This window comes from Micropterus dolomieu, linkage group LG07 (assembly GCF_021292245.1).
Source record: "Micropterus dolomieu isolate WLL.071019.BEF.003 ecotype Adirondacks linkage group LG07, ASM2129224v1, whole genome shotgun sequence".
Classification (NCBI taxonomy): Eukaryota; Metazoa; Chordata; class Actinopteri; order Centrarchiformes; family Centrarchidae; genus Micropterus; species Micropterus dolomieu.
In genome coordinates, this window is record NC_060156.1 from 7,147,922 (window position 1) to 7,170,249 (window position 22,328).

Consider the following 22,328-nt stretch of genomic DNA (forward strand, 5'->3'; position numbering starts at 1 on the left):
TTTACACCAATAATTTACAAATGTGTTCATTTTTATATAAAATATTTGTATAATACCACCATGTCAAGTGACATTTGCTTCAGTGGAGCAGGGCTACAATTTACTTTGTCATCAGTGGCAAATATCAGATTTAGTTGCTTTTCTGAAACTCTCAGAATTGACAACAGCCACAAAGCGGAAATTAACAGGAAAGTCAAAAATGCTCCCCTTTTCGCTTCACAGCAAAGTGACATGTTGCATTTGAATGTGTTTATCAGCTCTCTCAGTCCATGGATGCTTTCTCTTGCTACACATCACGTTTACTCCACAGTTGGATTTGACAAGTTCCTGACCCTTAAATGGGTTTGTTAAAATGCATTCGTTAAAATGCATTCAGTGAAACAAAAGGAAACTATGTCCTTAAGGGGATGAGTCTGAGGAGAGCACAGCAGTTAAAAAAGAAAGAGGTTGTTTCATCACTAAAAACCTCCTGGGATGCATTGAGCGCCATAGATTAATTAGTGTTTCTTTTGTCTCAATCTGTCACTTCTTTATGGTGAAAATGGTGGTGTCAGGGCACTCTACTGCAGTCATACTTTGTTATTTGGACTCATAAGACAAAGATTTTCACATAAAAATACCAATTTATATTCAGGCATCTAAGGTTCTGGCCCAATGTCACTGTACCTGTCCACTCCTACTTTAACAATCTCATTTCCTACAATCATAATGGCAGAACAAATTTCCGATTGTGACGACGCCACTGCAGGGATCTTCTCTTTCAAGCATTACAGTTAGTAGAGGAAAGCGAAAGAGGGAGATAAAAGGTTGGAGAGGCGTCCTAAAGCATAGATGGTATCAGTTCTTTTCCTAGGATCTGTGCTGAGAGGGGCGGACGAGGATCAGCAAGCTGCTGATGAAGACGTCTCTGTTCCAGCAGGAAAGAGCGGCCTCGCGTTCACATTAATTAGAGCTTTTGCAGAGCATTCACATAAAACAAGAGGAAACATGTCTTTCATGTGCTGTAAAAGGGTCACCATTAAACACGATACTATGCTAATGCGGTTTAAGCACATTTTCTTTTGATTATCACAGTGGTGGCGTTTTCTAATCTTAAAATATTAAAGAAAACCAGCTGAGAGAAAAATAAAATAAAAGATAAAAAATCAACCTCAGCATGAGATCCACATCTATTAACTTGACCATTAAAAATAAATGGTGTGGATAATAATCACCCTTCCTAAAACTGAAACCTCTTGTCACATTCATTTAAACAATCCCCAGTGAAAAGAAATAAATAAAATAAACCTTAGGCTACTTCAGACTGCTGGAAAATGGTTTAATGGGTTAATGCAGGCATTCTTGCAGACATCTTTTTTGCTTCCAAACAAAAGAGGTTTCAACATCTCAACATGACGCTGAATGATGAGTAATATCATGTAAAAACGATGCTACTCTTTTAATTTACAAAATCCTCTGAAGTGTTGGTCACACCACACTACATACGAGACGGACTGAATAAACATGATAACCCCCCCACCCCCTCCATTCAAACACAGAATAACATTGCCAGTAGAAGTGATGCTCAGCATCCTACAAATACCCAAGCATGTTAGAGGAAATTTTTGCACAATCTCAATTCATTTTAATTCTGCACAAGTATGTCAGATAATTGCAGAAAAATAAATTGTTAAAAACAAAATTGGTACTTGGACACTTTCTTTTGACAATAACATGACCATGCATTAGTCTTTCCACTTTTAGTTAACCACAATATATTGAGAATATATAATATTTGCATGTTGGCAATACTAAGGACAGAAATTCTCAAAATTGAATCTATAACAGTTCACAGACGTATGATCTGGAATATGTCTTTCAAATGGGAGACTGAGTAACTACTTCCATATACTTCCAATGTTTTAACATACTAGGGCCAAAGTGTAGACACTTTTCCGTCTTACATGTATTATAAGGATAGACACTGGGTCTTCATAATGGCAGATTACAATTTTTCCCCACAAATATGCAATAGAACAGACTTTCTTGTACACGGGTCTTCTGAAGATGGTTCAACTGTCATTTACATAGAAATGGTGCCATCAATATGGGGCATACACATCTTTTAAAAAGTGTAAAGAACTGACCTTGCTCTGAAAGTGTTCATGCTTTTTAATGTCTAGTCACAAAACGGGCTAAACATTACAAATATATAATATTTCCCATTTAGTTAAACCTTTGTTACGTTCCTATAGAACTCCATATCAAAATGACTATTCACGGGAACTAGTGCAACCTGGAGGAGGGCCTGGTCTTTGTGACAAGGCAGGCACAGAGTAAAATAGACAAAGTACTCTAGAGCAGCTCCAGAGCAATGGCAGATATATTAAGGCCATTTTCAAAATTACAGGAAAAAAAAACAGTAGCAGACAGCTTGACTTGCTACCCGGGCTGAACAGAATTCAGCTGGGGCAGCAAAGCAAGCAAGCAACACCAATTTTACCAATTTTTTCCCCCCAATCCACTGATGTCAGTCGTCCGCGTGCCAGCCTCCCCACGTCCCTGGCCAGAAAGCTCCACTCTTCTTTATTCAAGTGTCTTCAGTTTTGGTGGAAATAAGAGCGGTACCCTCACTAGTCCTTTCTTTGTAAACCCATGCTTCACACCTCCAGTAAAGTCCTGGGGCACAGTCAGGCAGTCAGGACTGTTTTAGGCGCTTCCTGGGAATACCAAAGGGTGGGCACTGTGCTGAAGCCAGGGCACGAAAGGCCTCGGCTACCAAGTGAGGATGGGATTGGATCATTGACTTCCAGCCTGCAGTCTCCATTATATCTGTAGCATGACTGTAAGCACAGGCAGAATGAAGTTAACACTCAGACATGAGAATGTGCACATTAAAAATCAATAAACATAAATGAGGTCGTAATGACAAAGCAAATAACGGGGACTTGATTTGCGAGTTGCTCGGTAAACTTGAAAAGGGCCATTAGCGCTTTCCACGCATAGGTTGAAATTAATGTAGGATCAGAACGTCTTCACATGTTGAATGAGAGACCTTCAAGGTTCCCTACAACAATGCACTACATCATCTGAAAGAAAAACTTCCTGTAGCGACCACCCCCACCTCTCTTTAAAATTCTACAAATATTCCATTTCCAGGGTTTATCCGGGTATGAGTCTATTAATAACTTGGATACAAAGATATGGAGCTTCAAACTGAAAAGGCAAATAGCACTCCGTCTGCCCGGGCTAAAACAATGAATTCTAATGCATCTGGTTGGGGGAAGAGATAAGGGTGTGTTATTAATCTTGTGTCACATATATCAGCTAATTACATACTTGCTATTCCAGTTCTTTCCATCTTTACAGCCCAGCTGTCTCAGGACACTGCACCTATGGCAAGGAGATAAAAAGGTAAGCATTCAGGGCTGGTAAACAGAAATGGCAGCAGGAATTTATCACTGGAGGTTTTTTTTTTTTTTGCGATACTTGCCTGTTGATAAAATCTATGGCTTGTGCTTTGAGCTGCTCGGCACTGTGCAAGTCTGCTAGGATGAGGGTGTCGGCCACATTCTCCACCGATAGGCTGTTGCACAAGGCCTCTTCACACATGACCTTTAAACGCTCCAGAGCATACTGGGGTGGGGGGTGGGGGGGTGGGGACACAAAACACCGCAGTTACACCCCGGATGCAAAGAGGATCCCCATGGTTTAAGGTTTTGTCTCAACTATTTTGAATACACATAAAAGCCAAATCGGATATTAACATTTTTTGTGATTACAACTCTACTAGGAATTGGGGAGGTTAAAAAACAGGAATTACAGTGTCACCACATGATGTACGTGATACATCCCTTTAGCAATAATTGGGATGATTTTGTTGCTTAACATTCAGTAAAAACTCATCCATCAAATTCAAGATCCGTACGGTCTCCATAATACAGTTTGTTTACACCAAGAGAGGGGAACTCATCTGAACTGGTGATAGAATGGTGGAAAAGGATTTGGGAGATTATAGGAGGCTTCATATCACAGGCCCCCCAAGAAATACTGCTTTACACATATAAAGCTGTGCTGATTATAAATGCAACCTAACATGAGCCGCAAGACGGGGTATTTAAATGCGTACATCCACTGGCAACATAACACATCCGTAAAATCCAGATAAAAATCCAAACTAGGAAATGAACACCAAATCGAGTCTCTAATATTTTATCCTCGTCCTCTTGGAATTCACTTTGCCCATGTGTGTTGTTGAACTGTTATGTTTTATATCTGTCATAAAGATTTAAGTAAGAATCGAATCCTATTTCAGTAAGGAATAGTTTGTATACCAAGATAATGGACAACAGAGATTCTCATTATTGACACGCGTCTACATCGAGTAGAAACCACATTTATAACTGTGTCCTCAACAATTTCTGTTAACTTGAATCAGCAGTTATCCGACAGAAGTTGAACATTATAAGCTTCACAAACACACAGCAGTATCTTATGAAGAGTGACTGTGCTGTAATAAAATTATGTTTTTCATATCCTGTACAAGCATGTGGGGCAAAATAGACTTTAGATCTTTTATAGTTTATATATCCTGACATTATGTCACATAAAATGCAGACTAACAGCTGTGCAATTACAGACTACATTAGCCTTTTAGCTTTGTTGACTTGCACACAGTGCTGGTCTCTCTACTCATTCGAGGCTCCAAACACAAGTCCATGCATACAACTGGGGAGGCAGTGATTACCGTTTGAGTGTTTAAGTGATCTGATGTTATTAATAACTTGACATAATACCCCTTTGTGATCCTCAAGTCTGAAACTGCCAATACTCAAATCCTCAGTTATTTTGGGTTTATAGGTCCAAGTGTTAAACATAGTGGTTAAAAAGAGCTCACTCTTTGTTTGTGAAAATGAGAGTTGTATCAGAAATAGAGGAAACGTTTTATCAAAAAGAAGTGGAAGGCAGATGTCTGCGAAGATATTAGCAAAAGTTCCAGCTACATGGACACTTACTTTATCTGCAGCTGCGAGCAAATTGTCTGCCATCTTCTCCAGGTTGGGGGCCTTTCCTGTATAGATGAAGCCCATCATTTCCTTAAAGACATCTGGGTCTACGTCACTGATGTCAACACGGTTCTGCGAGGGGACGACAAGAGGTTTCTGTAAGACTCATTTCAACTTGTCAGCTGAAAAATTTCCATGAAAGAGGATTGTCATTACCACTGACTTAGGATGAGTGTTCACTTTAAACATGACTAAAGCATTGTGACCAATTATTACTGTACATGTAACCATAAATGAACTACTTAGGAAAGAGTAACATAAAGCAGCAGTGACCAGTTACTCTTACCTTTTTACTCTCCTCCATTTCATGTTCAAACATAGCATTAAAGACTGGTGACCTCGCTGTCAAAGACATAAATTGAACACTTATATAAATATAATGACCAATCAACATCATATTAAGCATACTGGCACATCAAATCAATAGTCAGTATGTATCAAGACATACCAATATTGCATCATTTAACAAATAACGGAGCTTTGATAAAACAGCATGGGGCACATGGGGTATGTATGTGTGTATATATTTAAAGAGCGTCATAGTTCAATACTGATGTTTTGTGCTTAACACACACACCTATGACAAGCTATATAGCTGCTACGTTGTCAGCATTTCCCCCTGACCACTGCAGCTGCCACCATGTCTAATGGAGGAAAGCTGGAGGGGAAAGCCAGCCTCTCAATCTCCTGGATCCTACAGTCATCTGGGTCAAGCAGGGCCAAGCAGTGGTAGCGTGGTGGATTAGAGCCCACTGCAGAACTAGGCCGCTACAAATCAAGCCAGGAATACAAACCCTCCGTAGCCTTTTGAGGTGCTTATGGCTCTCTGCGAGAGGCCATTAAGAAGAGTCTTACTAGGGCCATTTCGGGGGCTTTTCTCTTGGCTGCAGCTTGCTGAAGTGCTGGGGGCCAGGGACGGTCTTACCTGCAAGGATGGATTTGTGGGCTTTGAACTCCTGCCCTCCCACATAGAGGCTGCAGTCTGTGAAGCGTGAACACTCCCACAGGTTCCCCAGGTCATCAGACAGCTGACATTCTGGTACCTTCAGCATGTTCATGTTGGACTGGCCCGAAATGTTAACGGAGTCTTGGACAACGCTTACCTGTACGTGAGAAACATCACAACACGCTGAAGCAGTCTCATCAAGGCTAAACATCTTCACAAACCCAGCAGCAAAGATATCTTAGTGCATTAGAGTCTAATTTGTTCCTTTGAAAGCATATTTTCAAGTCTAAGGAACATGCGGTGGGAGGGACTCCTGCGTGCAAAGTCACAACCACTTGAAACCAAAATTAATAAACTTTGCTGAAACACCTGATTGACAAAATAAGTCATTTTGTCTTTAATTTGAATGTAATTTGTTTATCAAAGTGGCAATTTCCATGAAATAGCTGAATCTTTCTGGAATTGCTGTCTGGCACACTGGCCCTGGCAGTATTTGGCCAATTGCATTTACATCAAAATTCTCTGACACTTCATTTAAATTGTCCCTAGAAAGAACATTTTAGGAGACATTTATTCTTCTTGACACACTGAATTGAATTATTTCGAAAACAAGCATCACTGACTGATGATTTACGATGGAGGAATCATTTCAATTTTTAAGAGTTTAATGGCATTTGAAATACCAACAGTATGTTAAATGGCACTATAGCTTATACTCGGGTGTAAACTGGTCATGACAACTGACAGACTCTAGGCGTGATTCACAAAGTTACATCAGCGGTATAAATGCTTCAATCCCATGCATTCAGAGCAATAATAAAATAATTTGTATGCCACATTCAAGATAACAGCTCAGTAACATGGTGCTGGTATGCAACCATGGAAAATGAGGACGGCAAAAGCTAAACAGAAACACATCAGCATTCCAAGTCTATTCAGCTCATTTTTGCAAATCGTGTCAGACAATATGGCCCGTTATGCCTATGTAAATGATATACCCTCCCCAACAACTTATACATAATTAAACATATATCATTATGACTCTAATTATTTGCCTTTAAATTCAAAATAATTTATAGGACATAACATCGAACAAGCATTATATACAGTAGGGATGCACCGAAATGACAAATCTTGGCCGAAGCCGAATATAATGAAAAAAATTGGCAGAATACTGAATATCCAACAAGAATATTCACATTTTTTTCCATTTATTTTGCCTTTTTTTATCATTGCATAAATTAAATAGTCAAAATGTGCTTTTTATTCTTTTTCCCACAGGATTTGTAGAGACTATGGTGGGTGGGCCGAGCCCCGAGAGGGTCCGCTAAAGTAAATGTATGTTTTATACTTTCTTTGAATATAATCCAATTAATCTTATTTTTATCCTGTATAGACACCTTATTTTGAAAACTGGACGTTGTAACATGTGTATCCTCGCGTTAAATTCAACAAGTCTGACCCAATTTGATAAACTGGGTCTTAGACTTCATAGCCTCTCTTCAGGTGCATTCTGATACTGCAACACTTGTCTTTGTAAAGAGAGAAAATGACAGGATAAAGTCGCTAACCTGCATGTCAGCTCTGGACAGATCGCACTAATCCGTTTCAGTGGATTTATCATAAAGGCTTGAATATGTGTGCACTCCAAATTTAGGTGTGGGTAGATTAATTGCCTTCTCATAAACGAGTGACAGAAACGACTCACAAGCGGCTCAGACCGTTTGTTGCCTTTTCTAAGAAGTCAGCCACAGACGGAGACAATTCTGCAGAACAGTGTCTGCAAATGGCGATTTTTGCGTCTTTCTCGGACACTTTAAAATGCTTCCACACTGCCAACATGTCAACGTAATTGTTTGGTAAAATTTATTCGGTCTTTTGACATATTAGGCCGAACACCAAAGTTCTTTTTTTGCTAATTTCTTGCTTTTTTTGCTAATTTCGGCCGATTAATTCGGTTCCGAACATTCGGTGCATCCCTAACATACAGGGTGGTTTGGTTTGCTAAAACCACAAAATTGAGAGTAAAAAATATCTTCTTGCATTCACCTAATAAAAAGGTTACAGGCTTTACTGGGTATATAGTTGCAAATGTAAATGCTCAGTCTTTATATTGCGCCTTTCTAGTCTTTTCGACCACTCAATTCGCTTTTACACTACATCAAATTCACCATGCATACATTCACACACTGAGCCCAAGTGCTCAAACAGAAACTAACATTCACACACTGGTGGAACAGCCACCAGGGGCAATTTGGGGTCCAGTATCTTGCCCAAGGACACATCAACCGGAGCCGAGGATTGAACCGCCGATCTTCCAATAAATGGGCAACCCGCTCCATGTACTGAGCCACAGCCAGTTGAATACGCCATCCTACATCATTGCGAGTGTGAGTGTGGAAAGCATGGCTGTGTGTTATCCTTTGTAATTTTAGTAGAATTACTGCATCCGTACTTAAAAAGATGGCAACAAGTATTAATTTGAAGAATAAAAGAAAAGCAACAGTATAGCCATTACCTCACAGAACAGGGTAAGCTTGTCATCTGGTAGGAGTCCATTGGCTTCATCAAGGAGGAAATCTCTCCTTATAAATTTTTTGAAGCCCCAGTCTTTGCCTTGGACAAATCTATATGCTCTTTGGCTTTCTGTAATAAAAAGGAAATAACGCTTGTTGTCTTGACATTGCCAAAACCAAATAAACAGTTTAACTGGATGTGATGACATTCTGATTGCTCATACTCACCCATTGCTTTTGTCTCCTCTCTTTTAGCATTCAACAAAGAAAACTTGAACTTTGCTCTGACTTCACTTTTTGGACAACTAACAAGAAGTAAATACAATGACAGATAATCTTTGCTTTCGTCATCAAGTCCCTTTGGATTGACTCGCAGACACCTGGCAAGTAAACATATAACATTGGACATCAGTAAAGTTATGAACTGCTTTTATCGCTTTTGTCAAAATGCAAGAATTAGGCGAGCCTTCAGGGGTGATTCTCTCTTGCTTTCAGAAACTGTGTGTAATTATCAGTCATGTGCAGATTTCCCATACTAAAATAAAACATACATACTTTTCAATGACATTCATGTCTGTGTTTAGGGAAATTCACAGACATGAAACACGAAGCAATAAAAGAGGAATGACAGAAAAATCCCAATAGCGAATGCATATTGGTAGTTATGAATTAGGAGGCCTACAACTATCTAAACTATCAAGGATTTTCAAATGCTACAGAAACCTGCAAATATCTGATTTGTAGTGATGGGTTTAGCATGAGTACTTACCATTTCATCTTGTCATTAGGGCCAGAGGAGAAGGTTGAACTCTTCAACACCTCACCCATTTCTTCTCTGCAAAAACTAAAGTTGTTTATGGTCCACATGTATGAAAACTTCACAACTTTGACCTTGGAAACAGAAGTAGAAGCATGCAAAACATCAGACCAAAGCTCTTTGCGTCCCCCCCCCCCCCATTTTTGATATGCAGTAAGACAAAATTACAGTAATTTATAATTTCGACTATATTGACACAGTATAACACTTTGACAGAAGACATGTAGAAAAACACAGGTATTAATAACAAAATGAATGAAGGCTGAATTTGATTCATCTAAAACATGACTAACCTCCATATACAGAACATGACTCACTGAGTTTAGTTTTAACCATACCTGTGTGTAACACCAGCTCTCTGCCACAGGTCCACTTGACATCTCCCCAGGAGGAGGAGGGGTGGGAACCCGTGACATCACTGGCTTCGGGGTACCACTCACTCTCGTCCTTAAAGCACTAATCGTTCGAAGAAAACAATAACTATATATAATTATTTTGCACAAATCGACAGCATAAAATACACAAATAAAATATATTCCTATTAACCATTTAAAAAAGGACCACTGTGTAGGATTTAGTGGCATTGAGTGTGAGGCTGCACAGTGCAACCAACTAAATACCCCTTGCCTCACCCTCCTCTTCCAAGTGTGTAGGAAAACCTGTAGGGCCTCTAGCCAAACTCGCAAGAGGCCTGATCTAGAGCCAGTGTTTGGTTCGTCTGTTCTGGGCTACTGTAGATACATGGCAGACTCCTTTGAAGAGGACCCGCCTCCTCTGTAGATATAAAAGGTCTCATTCTAAAAAGGTAACCAAAACAACTTTTCTTATTTTTAGGTGATTATAAACTAATGAAAACATACTGTTTCTGCCATATTCTGCAAATACATCCTACTAAATCTTACACACTGGTCGTTTAAACTACCAGGTTAGAATAAGCCTCACCAATAAAATAAAGACGATAAAAATTTTAAATTGCTACCAAGTGTGATCCAACAAAGACAGTCTGCATTCTGTAAACGTAGAATGCGCTAGCGACACAACTTCTGTCATTTCACAGTCATAACTATGTGGCCATCTACATGCCCATCCTTACAGTAACTTATTGTAAGTGTGTTATGTTATCGTCAGAAGTAATAAATGTGAGGGAAAAAAAACGAAAATGAAAAGATAACCAATCAAATGACAGTGTTGACATGTTGCACACACAAGGGTGTTTGGGTGGTCGAAAAAACCCAACAACTGATAGCTGCAGCCAACTCATTTCATCAAATGTGAAAAGATGTGCAATAAAGAATGGGGACCCTTCGCTAAGCCCCGCCCCCCGTATTTACTGTTGCTAAGTCTGACAAACTATCAGCGCCACCACTGTTTATTACTGCACTCCCCGGAGAAATACTGTCAAATTTGTTGAAAAAAAGCGATCTCAGAAAGGAGCAGACAGTTTTGCAGTTGCATTATACATTTGAAGGTTGTATTCAGGCTGTCAAAGTGACTCAATAGAGACGTGAAAAAAATGAAAGCTAGAAGCTAAAGCCTACCGATCACACAGTAAAAGTGAACCAACAATATGAACGATCAACACGGTTCCTATAAAGCTGGGTAGGCCGCTATTCATTATTACAATTGTTAAAAGGCTTTATTACGTTACATTCAGTAGGAAGTTAGCTAGCGTTAGCTAACTAACATTACATTAGGAACGATCCACAGCCGACATTTTTCTGGATTTATTCTAGGTCATTTAAATCGTACTTCTCCTTTCAACCTCTCTGGGTAGCGACTGTAATTATTAAATGTGCCCCAGGAACAGCGTTTGACCAGATTTTAGAAAAATACAACCAAAAAAAGCAAGAACACAACTTTTTGCATTATAGTCAATGGAACGCAGCCACGAAAGTGTCGGACCTCAGTTAGAGCGAGTCCTATACTGCGCTGTGATTGGCCAGCTGTGTATTCGGGGCGTGGCTTAGCGAAGGGTCAATTGATCAATTCTGTCCTAAAACAAAAGTCAGGTGGTCATATAATATTGTTTGCTTGCCATAATTATTCCTCCTGTTCATACTGGCCATTATGATCCATTCCTATTTAAATAAATAAAAGAAGTTACAGGTAACAAAATCCTCAGTTCTTGTTACCAATGACGCTTTTACAGTCTGAATTTATCAAACCAAGTGGGTATCTTTCATACTTTCAGGCTTTTTAGTTTGAAATTCCCTCACTCTGCCATGGAAGGACAGTAACAAAAACAGGGAATTTTGTACTACAAGACTACTAAACTTTAGAAGATAGATACACACTTGATTTGTCTATCTCAGACTGTTGAAACCTCATACTGGCTTCAGATAAACTCTGGAATAAATTAAAGATGCACAGATAGATCAATTCTGCTATCAGCCTGATACTGACCAGTGTTTCCTCTAGGATGTTTTTCAGCAGCGGGGGCAGGACAAACAGCATCCTCAAAACAAAATCCTTTTCCAATGAAAAATATGTAATTTCACATCATATTGGGCCATTATTTTCACTATATCTCTGAACAAATAGTTGGAAAAGCTAGAGCAGATAATAAATAAAACAACACCCAGAGATCAGTCTACTGGAGGAACTACAACCTTTAGATCTGGAGAAAGTAATTTGGTTGGTTCTGTTGCTCCACATTGTTTTTACAGCGATGTCACAGCATGTTTTGGGCATCATCCTAAGCCTTAACGGCAGGAAAACCCTGTTAATGACCTCAGAATCATTATAGATACGACTGTTCATGTTTGCCTTTTGTGTCTTCATTTTACAGCTTATGACATTTATCTGTAGACATTAATATAAAATATGGGCAACATGAGAAACCTCCCTTCTGAGGTGCATTTTATTTGCACATTAAAATCCAAAAAGAAACGTCTTTTCATTAGCTTAAAAGGACTAGTTTGCTTCACTAATTAGCTTTATTAACCTCAGCTACTCCAGTCACCACCATCATTTCTTTTTCAAAACCACTTTTTCAGACTGAAAAACAATTTAATCAGTCTGTACAGGGCTGCAGGCTACGTCACTTTAGTCTAAGTTTGCACCTGATGTTCTCAACATTGGACAAGTAGGCAGTAATAAAAAATAAAAAAATAAAAAACAGCTTCCAGTTACTTTCTGTAAATTGAGCTAATGTTAAGTTACATAGCAGCTGTGTAGCTGCTGTAGAAGCTTTCCTGCTCAGCTGCGCAGTCTGAAGGGGAAGGGAGATGTTAGCTAACTTAGCACTAACCCGCTTCACTTTTCCAGCAGGTGGGAAACAGACTTTTCTTGGTCTTGAGAAGCTAACACAGAGTAACAAACACCGTACATTTACTGCCAGAATATTTTCCTCCGCTCGCATTCACCGTCACTTTCTGCCGCTCGAACAATCAAATACTCGCTACGCACCTCCTGATTCAGAGTTACGCTGCTCTTATAACAGCATCTGTCACGTATGTTCTGCATAGAACGAGGAGAGGAAGCGAACCGAGCATTGAGTGCTGCCGTGCTCGCACACTGTGCTAGTGAAAACATTTGTAAAACAAATGAATGCATATAGGGTAAACACTGCTGACTCAAGAACCAGGACTGTAGACACCCTGGAGGTGGAGCTAGCTAAAAGAATGGACAGACAAACCAACCATCCTCAGGTCCCAGTGTTAGTGGGCTCGGTTTTCTTTGTTGATGCATTATGTCAGATGGGGCAATCTGATAATCACAAGTTATCTATGACACATTCTGTTACGCTTTGTCTTTACTTGCGCGATCATGTGCAGAACGAGTACAGTTTCTAACCAACTGACTTTGAAAGTTTAACTGCAAACGTGTCACACTTTTGACTTAACTGGTGAGGTAAATCTGGTAGCCCCTGTACTGACCGAGCAGTCTGTTACAGGCTAGGCTATGGCCAGCAAGCATGTGTAGATAATGGTGACTAAACCAAATGCAAACATGCCAATTTCTTTTCACTTCAGCAGCACATCTGTTCAGATAGCAGTATACCAAAGCCAACACAAAAACCATCATGTTCACACACAGGCACGTTTGCCATAACAAAATCGCTCCTCACCTGACACTAAGGAGACACATTCCCTTTTGGAGTGTCAGCACGTCATTTCGTCTTTCCTTCTCACAAAGTGAAGTTCATATCAAAGCCTCTAAACTCCTGTCCCCCCTCTGATCAAGCCATCTCAGAGTAAGGCATTTCCAGTTATTCTTAAACAGTATAAATCTAGAGAGTTTTGACAAATGACAAACGAGGATAGAGGCAAAAACCTACAACTTTACGCATTTGTATCTTTACTTCTGAAATGTACTCTATGCTATACAGAGATATTTAACATATTGTATGCAAACACATGGCTTGATCATGGGCTTGATGCAAGAATCACAAAAAAGACAGTGTCTCCAAGGTAAGAAGGCATGAAGGCATAGAAGAGTTTATAATGTTATAATGTTGGACTACTGTTGTCCCATTGTCTCTTACCCACAGAGTTCACTGTCTTTTTGTGTCAGAGACCCATCATGTGATGTACAATATGCATCACAGAGTCCCTGCTTCTCTGAGTAAAACTGGATGCTAAAAGGACTACAGATGACAATTCCAACTTTTCTTTTTTTAAGAAGTCTGACGTGCCGATTTCCTTTGCTGTATGAACTGTAATTAACAGCATACAAACATTTTTGTAACTTTTAATTTAATTTCTTCTTTATTAGGATGCACATTAGCACCAACATAAGCACTAGCGGTCCATCATTTACTTTTAGGAAAATAACTTTTTGGCATATTTGCTGAAACTTTTACTATATCCTGATAGATTATCTGTCTCATGTAGTGCTGACAAATACAAATCAGGTTCCTCTTGCTCCTCCTACTACCACTACACCCAAGTTAAAACCACCAATCAGAGGTAGGAGCAGTTTCTAATAGTGTCAAACACTGCTCTAGCACATGCTGCGCAGCCCCCCCTGCACAGCTCACCATCTTCAGCATGTTGCTTCAGAAGTTTTACAAACACAATGTCTGAGAAACAACCCCCAGCAATAAAATAACTGCCCGTCCCTCCTTTGCCAACAACATGTATCTAATACAAAACACGTGTGTGACCATGTCCCGGCTCCACATGGAGCTTCAGGCTCATTATGGTCAATGCCATGTTGCTTGTATCAACAAGTGGCAAACAGTGGGTAATAACTTTTGGGCAGTGGTGTACTAGCCTCTCATCCAGCTGTTGCTTTTGAAGCTGGGAAGCTCGGCTCTGGGCCATGAAGAGTTGGTGGGGTGTCTTGAAGAAGACAAGTCGCGGCGAGAGGGATCGGGGTCTCGATGAGGCTCTCGCCGTAGACAGTGAGCCATACGCAGGCTGAGGTTTCACAGGGCAACTGGCTCCTGCTTGTGGGTTTGGTGGGCGGGAAGTGATACGAGCAGCAGAGAGAGACGAGGAAGGTTTTGCACCGTTACCCACTGCTGCTTTAAATAACTTTTACATTTTCTCTAATACCGCATCAGGTTTCAGCTCAAGCTAATCTCAGGTTAGGCTATTGGGCAGAGAAACTGAAAATGAGTTGCAGTATAACACAACTCAGTGTTTCCCACAGAATGACAGTGTAACTGTTTTTTTATTTTATTTAAAAAAATATTTGAAAGAATACATTACCCTATTTATAGTAGGTTATTTCTTATCTCACCATTTTAATACTTAATTCTCCACCTTATTTTAGTGTTTACTCACAAACAACTTTAATCTGCTTACCTTGCTTTTCCCTTCAGACACACACACACACACACACACCTGTCTCTTTCCGTTTCTCTCTCTGTTTCTGCTCTGTAGACTTTAGTTAGCGATATTGTTTATAAAGTTGCCCGAACACACAACTCACGTTTTGGATATCATCCACCCGTGATTCTGTTTTCACAGCAGCAGGTGACCCGTGTTTGGAGGAGGCTTGTTGTTGTTAATGACGTAGCCTATAGAAACAATCAAGACCAACGTGGTAGCGATTGACATCTGCACCAACAGGTGTGTTCACTGCTGCTTTATCTGGTCTACCTTGTCTGCGTCTAACGTGATACCAGACAATGTCTCTTTCGATTCAAATTAGCTTTATTGGCATGAATGTATAACAACAAACTCTGCAAAAAGCACACTTTTAATCTGGTCCACTTATTTTAAAAATCGGACGCCCGGATCATTGTCAAGAGCCGTCTATGCCACATCTCTGTAGCGGGTCCACTTGTTGGACACGTGGGGGGGAAGTTTCAGAGCCGGTTTTCTATGACACCCCTGTCAAAGCCATACCGGCACAGTGAACTCCAGTTTGGAGCACCTGCCTGTAAGTATCCACACACTTCACTTCCTAGCGACAGCTAATAAAGAGATCGCTAACTCATTCAGTACAAAGTCATCCTGCTCACACACAAAGCCCTCCATAATAAGGCCCCTTCCTACCTCACAGACCTGCTCCACCGTCACAATCCCTCCCGTAACCTCCGCTCCTGCGACACAAACCTCCTTTCCCCACCAATCAGGACCAAGCACTGTACATGGGGTGACAGCGCTTTCACCATCGCAGCCCCCTCCCTCTGGATCTCTTTACCCACACACATCCGAGAACGTAGCGACATGGACTCTTTCAAATCACTTATCAAAACCCACCTTTTTAAACTAGCTTTTAACCTCAAATAATGTTACATTGCACCCGCTGCTGTTTGTTATTTATATGGTCGCCCCTATGCTCTTATGCATTTTGTATTACATGTTTTTACTTATCGTTAAATATATTTTTCTATTTATGTATTTTATCTATTTTTTTTAAATGTACATAACTACTGGTTTTATTATAAAGTGTCTTTGAATGTCATGAAAAGCGCTATAGAAATAAAATGTATTATTATTAATTGCAAGCTTTTGTGTATTCTCCACTCCATGCTGATGACATGAATTAGTCTGACTGTGACAACAGTCGGTTGCTGTCTGTTCCGCTGTTCCCCATCAATTAACGAGACCATGGCGGCCCGCCACAGTCTAATTTGCTTCGCCATAGTTTCAAAATGAATATTTTTTACACATCTCATAATAACATTACAGACCTCTAATGTTGTGTTCTGTGGGCGCTGCGCCGCGCTGCTGTAAGCGCACGCTCACACACTTTGGCATTCGACTCGAGAAAACCAACTTTCTTTTGAGTTAGCTACAGTAACGTTAACGGTCTGCTTCTGTCATTAATTTGTGAGAAGGCGATTTATTTTTAAGATAGCCACACCTACAATTGGAGTGCACACGTATTAAAGCCTTTATGGTAAATCCACTGTGAGCAGGTTAGCAACTTAATCCTGTCATTTTCTCTTTACAAAATAAAGTGTTGCAGTAGAGCAGGGGTATTCAATTAGAATTCAAAGAGGTCCAGTTAGAGAAAATTTCCCAAAGCAAAGGTCCGGAACATCAAAACGACTAACTTGTGTTATCATTCAGTACCATAACGTATAGTTGTATCAACATATGTTTTTAGTCAACAACGGACTGTCAAATCAAATAATATTTCAGGTAAGTTTCATATTTCAATATGTCAGTTTTCACATCAAACTGGAGGGATAATAAATAACTACTCCAATAATAAATTCTAGATTTAAGTAAACTAAAATAAAGTGAAATAAAATAAAAAGTGTAGCTTTCAGTGATGAAGTGTAGTCTTAACCAATTTTATAATAAACACTCAACACATAAATGAACAGCTGTAATGCCTCCTCTTCTCTTTCATTTCCTCTTACAGAGCTACCACTTCTACTTTCTCTTGTTCAGTGAAAAACGTGAGCTCTAGTTTGTCCTGCCAGCTAGCATCGGAGATCTATGAGATATTCTGGTTTTGAACTTCCCGTGGGAGGAATGTACATGAAAGAATCTGTACAGTCTTGATTAAAAGCCTTGTGAAATCGCTTTTCCCTTTCGTCTCCTCAATTCGTGTGCGTTTCAAAACGTCTCTGGTGAATCTCGCGGTGAGACTCGACTCGCAAGCATCGGAATGCACAGATTTGATTGGCTGAGCAGAGTCACATGAGACGATTGGAGCAGATTGGTCCAATCGTCTCATGTGACTCATGATTGGTCTGTGAGTTTCCTGGTCCGCTAAACCAGTACAGTAAATGCTAGAAAAGCTGCACGGGTTAAAATAGAAACGCTCCGTCACGAGGTAGTAAGCTTCAATAAATCGGACCGCGGCCTATTAGTGACCTGAAGAGAGGCTATGAAGTCTTCATGTTACACCATACAAGAACAACATACAACAATTTTTATCAAATTAGGTCGGACTTCATGAATTTAGCGCGAGGATACACATGTGACAACTTACATTTACTCATTTAGCTGACGCTTTTATCCAAAGCGACTTAAAATAGCTATACATGTCATTGGTTGCACGCCTCTGGAGCAACAAGTGTCTTGCTCAGGGATATGGGTCACAGCGGGGGATTGAACCCGGGTCTCTCACACCAAAGGCAGGCATCTTATCCATTAATTGGATTATATTCACTCAAAGTATAAAAAATATTACGTGTCCATTAAAAGTAAAAAAAAAATAAAAAAAACAATGAAATGTTAGGGAAATTACTTATTCTAATTTCTTTGATTTATGGTTGCTGGAAAAACATTTAACAAATTTGTTGACTTTTGTTGCTGTTTCATCACCATTTATAGCTATACAATGGGTTTATGATCAAATAGTTTACTGTAGCACAACATTGTTCACAAGAGTGAAAAGTTTTTTATCGATAGCCTCTTAATTTTGCACCACATTTATGCATTTAACTTTAAAATGTGCAAGAGGGTCCGAGGCCCACCCACCATAGTCTCTTACAATCCTCTGAGAAACACTTTGTGAAGTGAACCATTGTGCGGTGCAGCATATGTGTAAATTCGACCGAAACAGGATCAGATACGTGAGGATGATCAGCCCCAGTCACCAGACATTGCCGATCAAGCTGAAAACCAGATGTGACTGTTTGATAGTGTGTATTCAGTGAGCCACTTGTTTCCAGTGTTCTCTTTTGCTTACACTGGAAGTATTTCATTCCTCTTTTAATTTCCAAGATTTTTAAATCAAATATTTATGACAAGCAGGGACTATAAAATCACATTTTGTGTTAGAAATCCCATTAAAAGCGAATCTGGAGAAATCCACTTCCATGACAAATACCATGATAAGCAAACAATGACATGGCAGGCTAAATTGCGGGTTAGCAAACAGTTACTACAGTTGCTGCTGCAAAGCTAACATGCAGAGAGGATGAGACGATCCCAGAGCCAACACATCAGCGCCAAAACAGCTATACTCCCAACTCTCCTGCTACTATAGCTAACATCACAACAACAGCCACATCTTGGAAAACTAGAAAGTAAGCTTAATGTCCGTGGGCAAGATCCCTGACACTCAAACCATGGCTGGAACAGCTGGAATAGTGTTGTGTGGTGGGGTGCGGGCCACTTTGTTTCCCATTTATAGAACCAGGGCTGTGTACAAACACCAGATTTTTCAGCGCATAGGGACAGCTAGCGGACCATGCAGAGATATTCAATCAATTTCACAAAAAGACGTGTATGGGATTAGAATCGCTTACCCCACCTTTCAGTATTATTGATGGAACAGATGATAATTGAACAAACAGACCTCAAGTTTACTATACAGCCTGTGCTTGCCCTGACAAGTTTAACTCCTTTGTACAGTAAACCATTTTCAACTACAACTGGTTTCGTGTTAAATCTGAATCATGCAGCAAGGAAGTTAAAACAGTCTCTTCACCTCTTGAATGGTTGAAATGTACAAAGACGCAGTTTGTCTAAGTTATCACAGGATCCTTCATGACCCCATCTTCATGTCCCACTCTAGAGAGGGAGGGAGAGAGAACCAGACATTAGGCATGGAAAAGGGACCTGATCAACCTGTCTAAAAGTAATTCAAGTTAGCCACAAGCCACCAACAGTCACATCTACCAATGGATAAAAATAAGCCATGTGTGAATAAAGTGACACCACTAGAAAATTATAGCTTTCAAATCGGTCAAGAACGCCACGTTATAAAAACCTCAGCGCATTACGTTAACGTTAGTTAACATGAAGGTAACAGATTGGTAGCCCAAATTAGTAATGGAGGCCTTCAATACCTTATGTTAAATATGTTAACGGTATCTTTGATTTAGAGTATAAGTTAACCAAGCCTGTAACTGACTGCTCGGCCTGTAACCACTCAGTTAAATTAGCTTACTCAAGATTCACCGGCAACTTTGTTTGGCTAACACGTTAGCTGCATTCGTGCTAACTTACCTCGCTTTTATAATATTAGAATAGCCATCTAGCTAGTTTGCATAAGTTGATAGTTGAATAATATTTAATGAGCACCATAGCTTACTTTAGCCTACATGCTATTCGAGGTGCAAACGGGTGTGACTATGGTTAATACAATAACGTTCAATCGAAATCACAAGAAAGCAACAGCTCAATGTTAGCGTAACATCAGCTAAAATGTCAACACTAATTTCCAAACCATCATCAATATCAATTCACGATTTTACTTCACCGGACTTTAGCTAGTTTACCCAAGAACATTTATTTGAAAGAATGACTAGATTTCGTCATTTAACGTTAGTTAGCTATGTATGCAATACGTTTTGAGCTAAGTCAAGCTAACATTAATGTTCTCACTAGCAATATTAATGTTAACTTTCATTTAGCCTTAGACCGCAAATGCAGCTAACACTGGTTAGCTAGCTTAACACAAAACATGTTAACAATAAATTTGTCCACATATTACCAGGCTGACGTACATTAGTTACGTTACTCCTCCGTTGCAATACAAACTAGCTGAGGATAGCTCAAGCTAAATGTGCTGTTTAGACCCTGCATTATCCTGTAAAACAAAGGCCCTTCGCTGATCCCTGGGACAGGATGCTAACTAACCAAGCTAACGTAAACCTTCACGTTTTGGTACAATCTGCTGGTGGGAAAACAACGGCGGCTAACTAGCAGCTAGCCGAAGCTAATCTCTGCACTGACTGCTCACAAAAAGTTTAAAAAGACATGGTGACTGCGTACCTTTCAGTTTCATACTTCCATATATATCGAATAACGCATATGGCTTTGTGTCACAGTCGCTCCTTTCACCCTCCGTTACTTTAAACTCTGTTTTCACTCAGTCTCTTCACAAGGTTTCTTTGTCTAATTTATATCTGTGCTAGCTTACATCTGTCTAGCTGGCTGGTAGCTTAAACTAGAAACTATCTCTATTGCGCATGCGGACAACATCCTGCTCCAGCAGCAACTACTATAATAATTAAAACAAAATTAATTATAATAATAATATGAAATTAAAGGGGTACGTTAATTCAAGTGCTCCACTGATGTACATTCTGAAGATACTATGTTAATTTTATTTTTTAGCCAAACATTGTACTAAAGAAAATGTTCCCATTATGTAATCTAACATTTATGTGACAGCTGATTATTCAGGCAAGATGCATAATAAAATTAGATAAACATGCATTGCTATTTAAGTAAATGAAGTTGTTTGTCCTTGTCTTAAAAATACCCATGTAACATATCAGAAACTCTGTAAGGGACAATTCTACAGATTGAGTGCTTTTATTTTGATATTTGAGCACAGTTTACTGCTTACATCCACACTACATCTAAACCATGGAATGCAATACTTTTTGTGAATATTGTTATATTTTGTATTGACTGAAAGCTTTTTGGTCATGCCTAGTGTATGTGGGCTTTCATGTCCCTCTTTGGTGCACTCTTCTCCCCTGTAAATAAATAATGTTGATCATGATGAGGTTGAGTTTACCGAAAAAGTTTAGTGTTAGACTCTCAAAAATTAAGATATTTTGGGAAACGGTTTCTTTCTGGCTGATTTTAGGAATACGGGTTGCTTTTGGGGTTAAGATTAGAATTTGTATTATAGGTTATTGTTTTTGGAAAGGGTTAATATACACATGGAGCACTGCTGGTTTAGGTAAGAATGAATGTAGTCATTCACATGTCACATGACGGTCTTCGTATGGGAAGAAATGCAAACAGTGTGTTGGGGGAGGATGTGTGCTCATCATCTAATCATTATATGCCAATAATGACCTGTCGTCATAGGCTAGAGACACAGAAAAATAAAGAAAGAAATGAGTCTTGATGTAATGTAGCTTACACGACAGATGAAACCTGCAACTGCAGCTCATTCTCAACCAGTCTTTTACACTGTCTCTTCTGTCTGCTTCTGATGTTTCTCATCTAGCAAACACAAAGCAGCTTGGGGTAAGCCATTCTGTGAAACAATACTCTATAATGGCTCCCTGTAGGCCTGCGATAACTAATTCCCTTTCAGATGGATGGACTCTGTTCTGCAGAATGAGCGATAAATTGCTCCTCGGCACCAATCAGTCTACATTCATGGACATAGTACGGCACAGCCTATGAATTGTTGCACTGTATAGTGACGGCAAACACCGAAACACCTATGTAAGCCAGTTTGGGATTGGTCAAATATACTGTAAACACAGCGGCAAAATGTCACATTTTGATAGTGAAGCCCACATCAAACGTCTTTAATATCATAGTGATGACACCCTGACCCATCTTGAAGTAGAAGGGATGCATGATAAGATCACAGTTGAAGAGATACAGGGATGCTTATCAGGAATTCAAATCAGTTTAATTTAAGGGCATGGGAACAGGCTTTGCTGAATGTGTCCACAGACAGCATGGTCTAACAATTCGAGAATAGGAAGCCTCAAGAATAATCATTTAATTGTATTTATCTGCTATTCTTTTGGAAGCGCTGACATTGAATTAGTGGGCGTAGAGCACAGTATGAGCACCTGGTGCTTTACACTTTTCATTTAATACTAAGCTTTCTTTGTTTCACATCAATTTGATTGTCACATTCATATTCTTGGTGCATGTTTGGCTTCAACATGAATAGCACTAAATACCTGTTTTGTGTCTTTGTTCTATTTGATATCT

General features: G+C 39.6%; 1 protein-coding gene across 2 annotated transcripts; it reads right to left on the bottom strand.

The window, feature by feature from the left end:
- Positions 1 to 1,301: 1,301 nt before the first annotated feature.
- Positions 1,302 to 20,586, bottom strand: spopla (speckle type BTB/POZ protein like a). Of its 2 annotated transcripts, none has more exons than XM_046053215.1 (12): positions 20,406 to 20,586; positions 19,117 to 19,199; positions 9,663 to 9,780; positions 9,277 to 9,398; positions 8,736 to 8,887; positions 8,510 to 8,637; positions 5,971 to 6,148; positions 5,332 to 5,387; positions 4,995 to 5,117; positions 3,473 to 3,615; positions 3,319 to 3,372; positions 1,302 to 2,822 (listed from the first exon to the last, which is right to left on the bottom strand). In XM_046053215.1, the coding sequence occupies exons 3-12, from the start codon at positions 9,738 to 9,740 to the stop codon at positions 2,678 to 2,680; spliced, it is 1,179 nt and encodes a 392-aa protein (XP_045909171.1). In that variant the 5' UTR covers positions 9,741 to 9,780; positions 19,117 to 19,199; positions 20,406 to 20,586; the 3' UTR covers positions 1,302 to 2,677. The 2 variants fall into 2 exon arrangements, with proteins under 2 accessions (XP_045909171.1, XP_045909172.1); XM_046053216.1 differs by lacking the exon at positions 20,406 to 20,586 and adding an exon at positions 20,138 to 20,268.
- Between the last annotated feature and the right edge of the window lie 1,742 nt (positions 20,587 to 22,328).

What these genes read in the sequence shown, in the direction of transcription:
- spopla (XM_046053215.1), bottom strand. Translation starts at nt 9,740, where the DNA reads ATGTCACGGGTTCCCACCCCTCCTCCTCCTGGGGAGATGTCAAGTGGA. An exon ending in AGCTTACCCTGTTCTGTGAG is followed by an intron (nt 6,149 to 8,509) that starts GTAATGGCTATA and finishes TCTCACGTACAG; the next exon opens with GTAAGCGTTGTCCAAGACTC. An exon ending in AAATGGAGGAGAGTAAAAAG is followed by an intron (nt 5,118 to 5,331) that starts GTAAGAGTAACT and finishes GTCCCCTCGCAG; the next exon opens with AACCGTGTTGACATCAGTGA.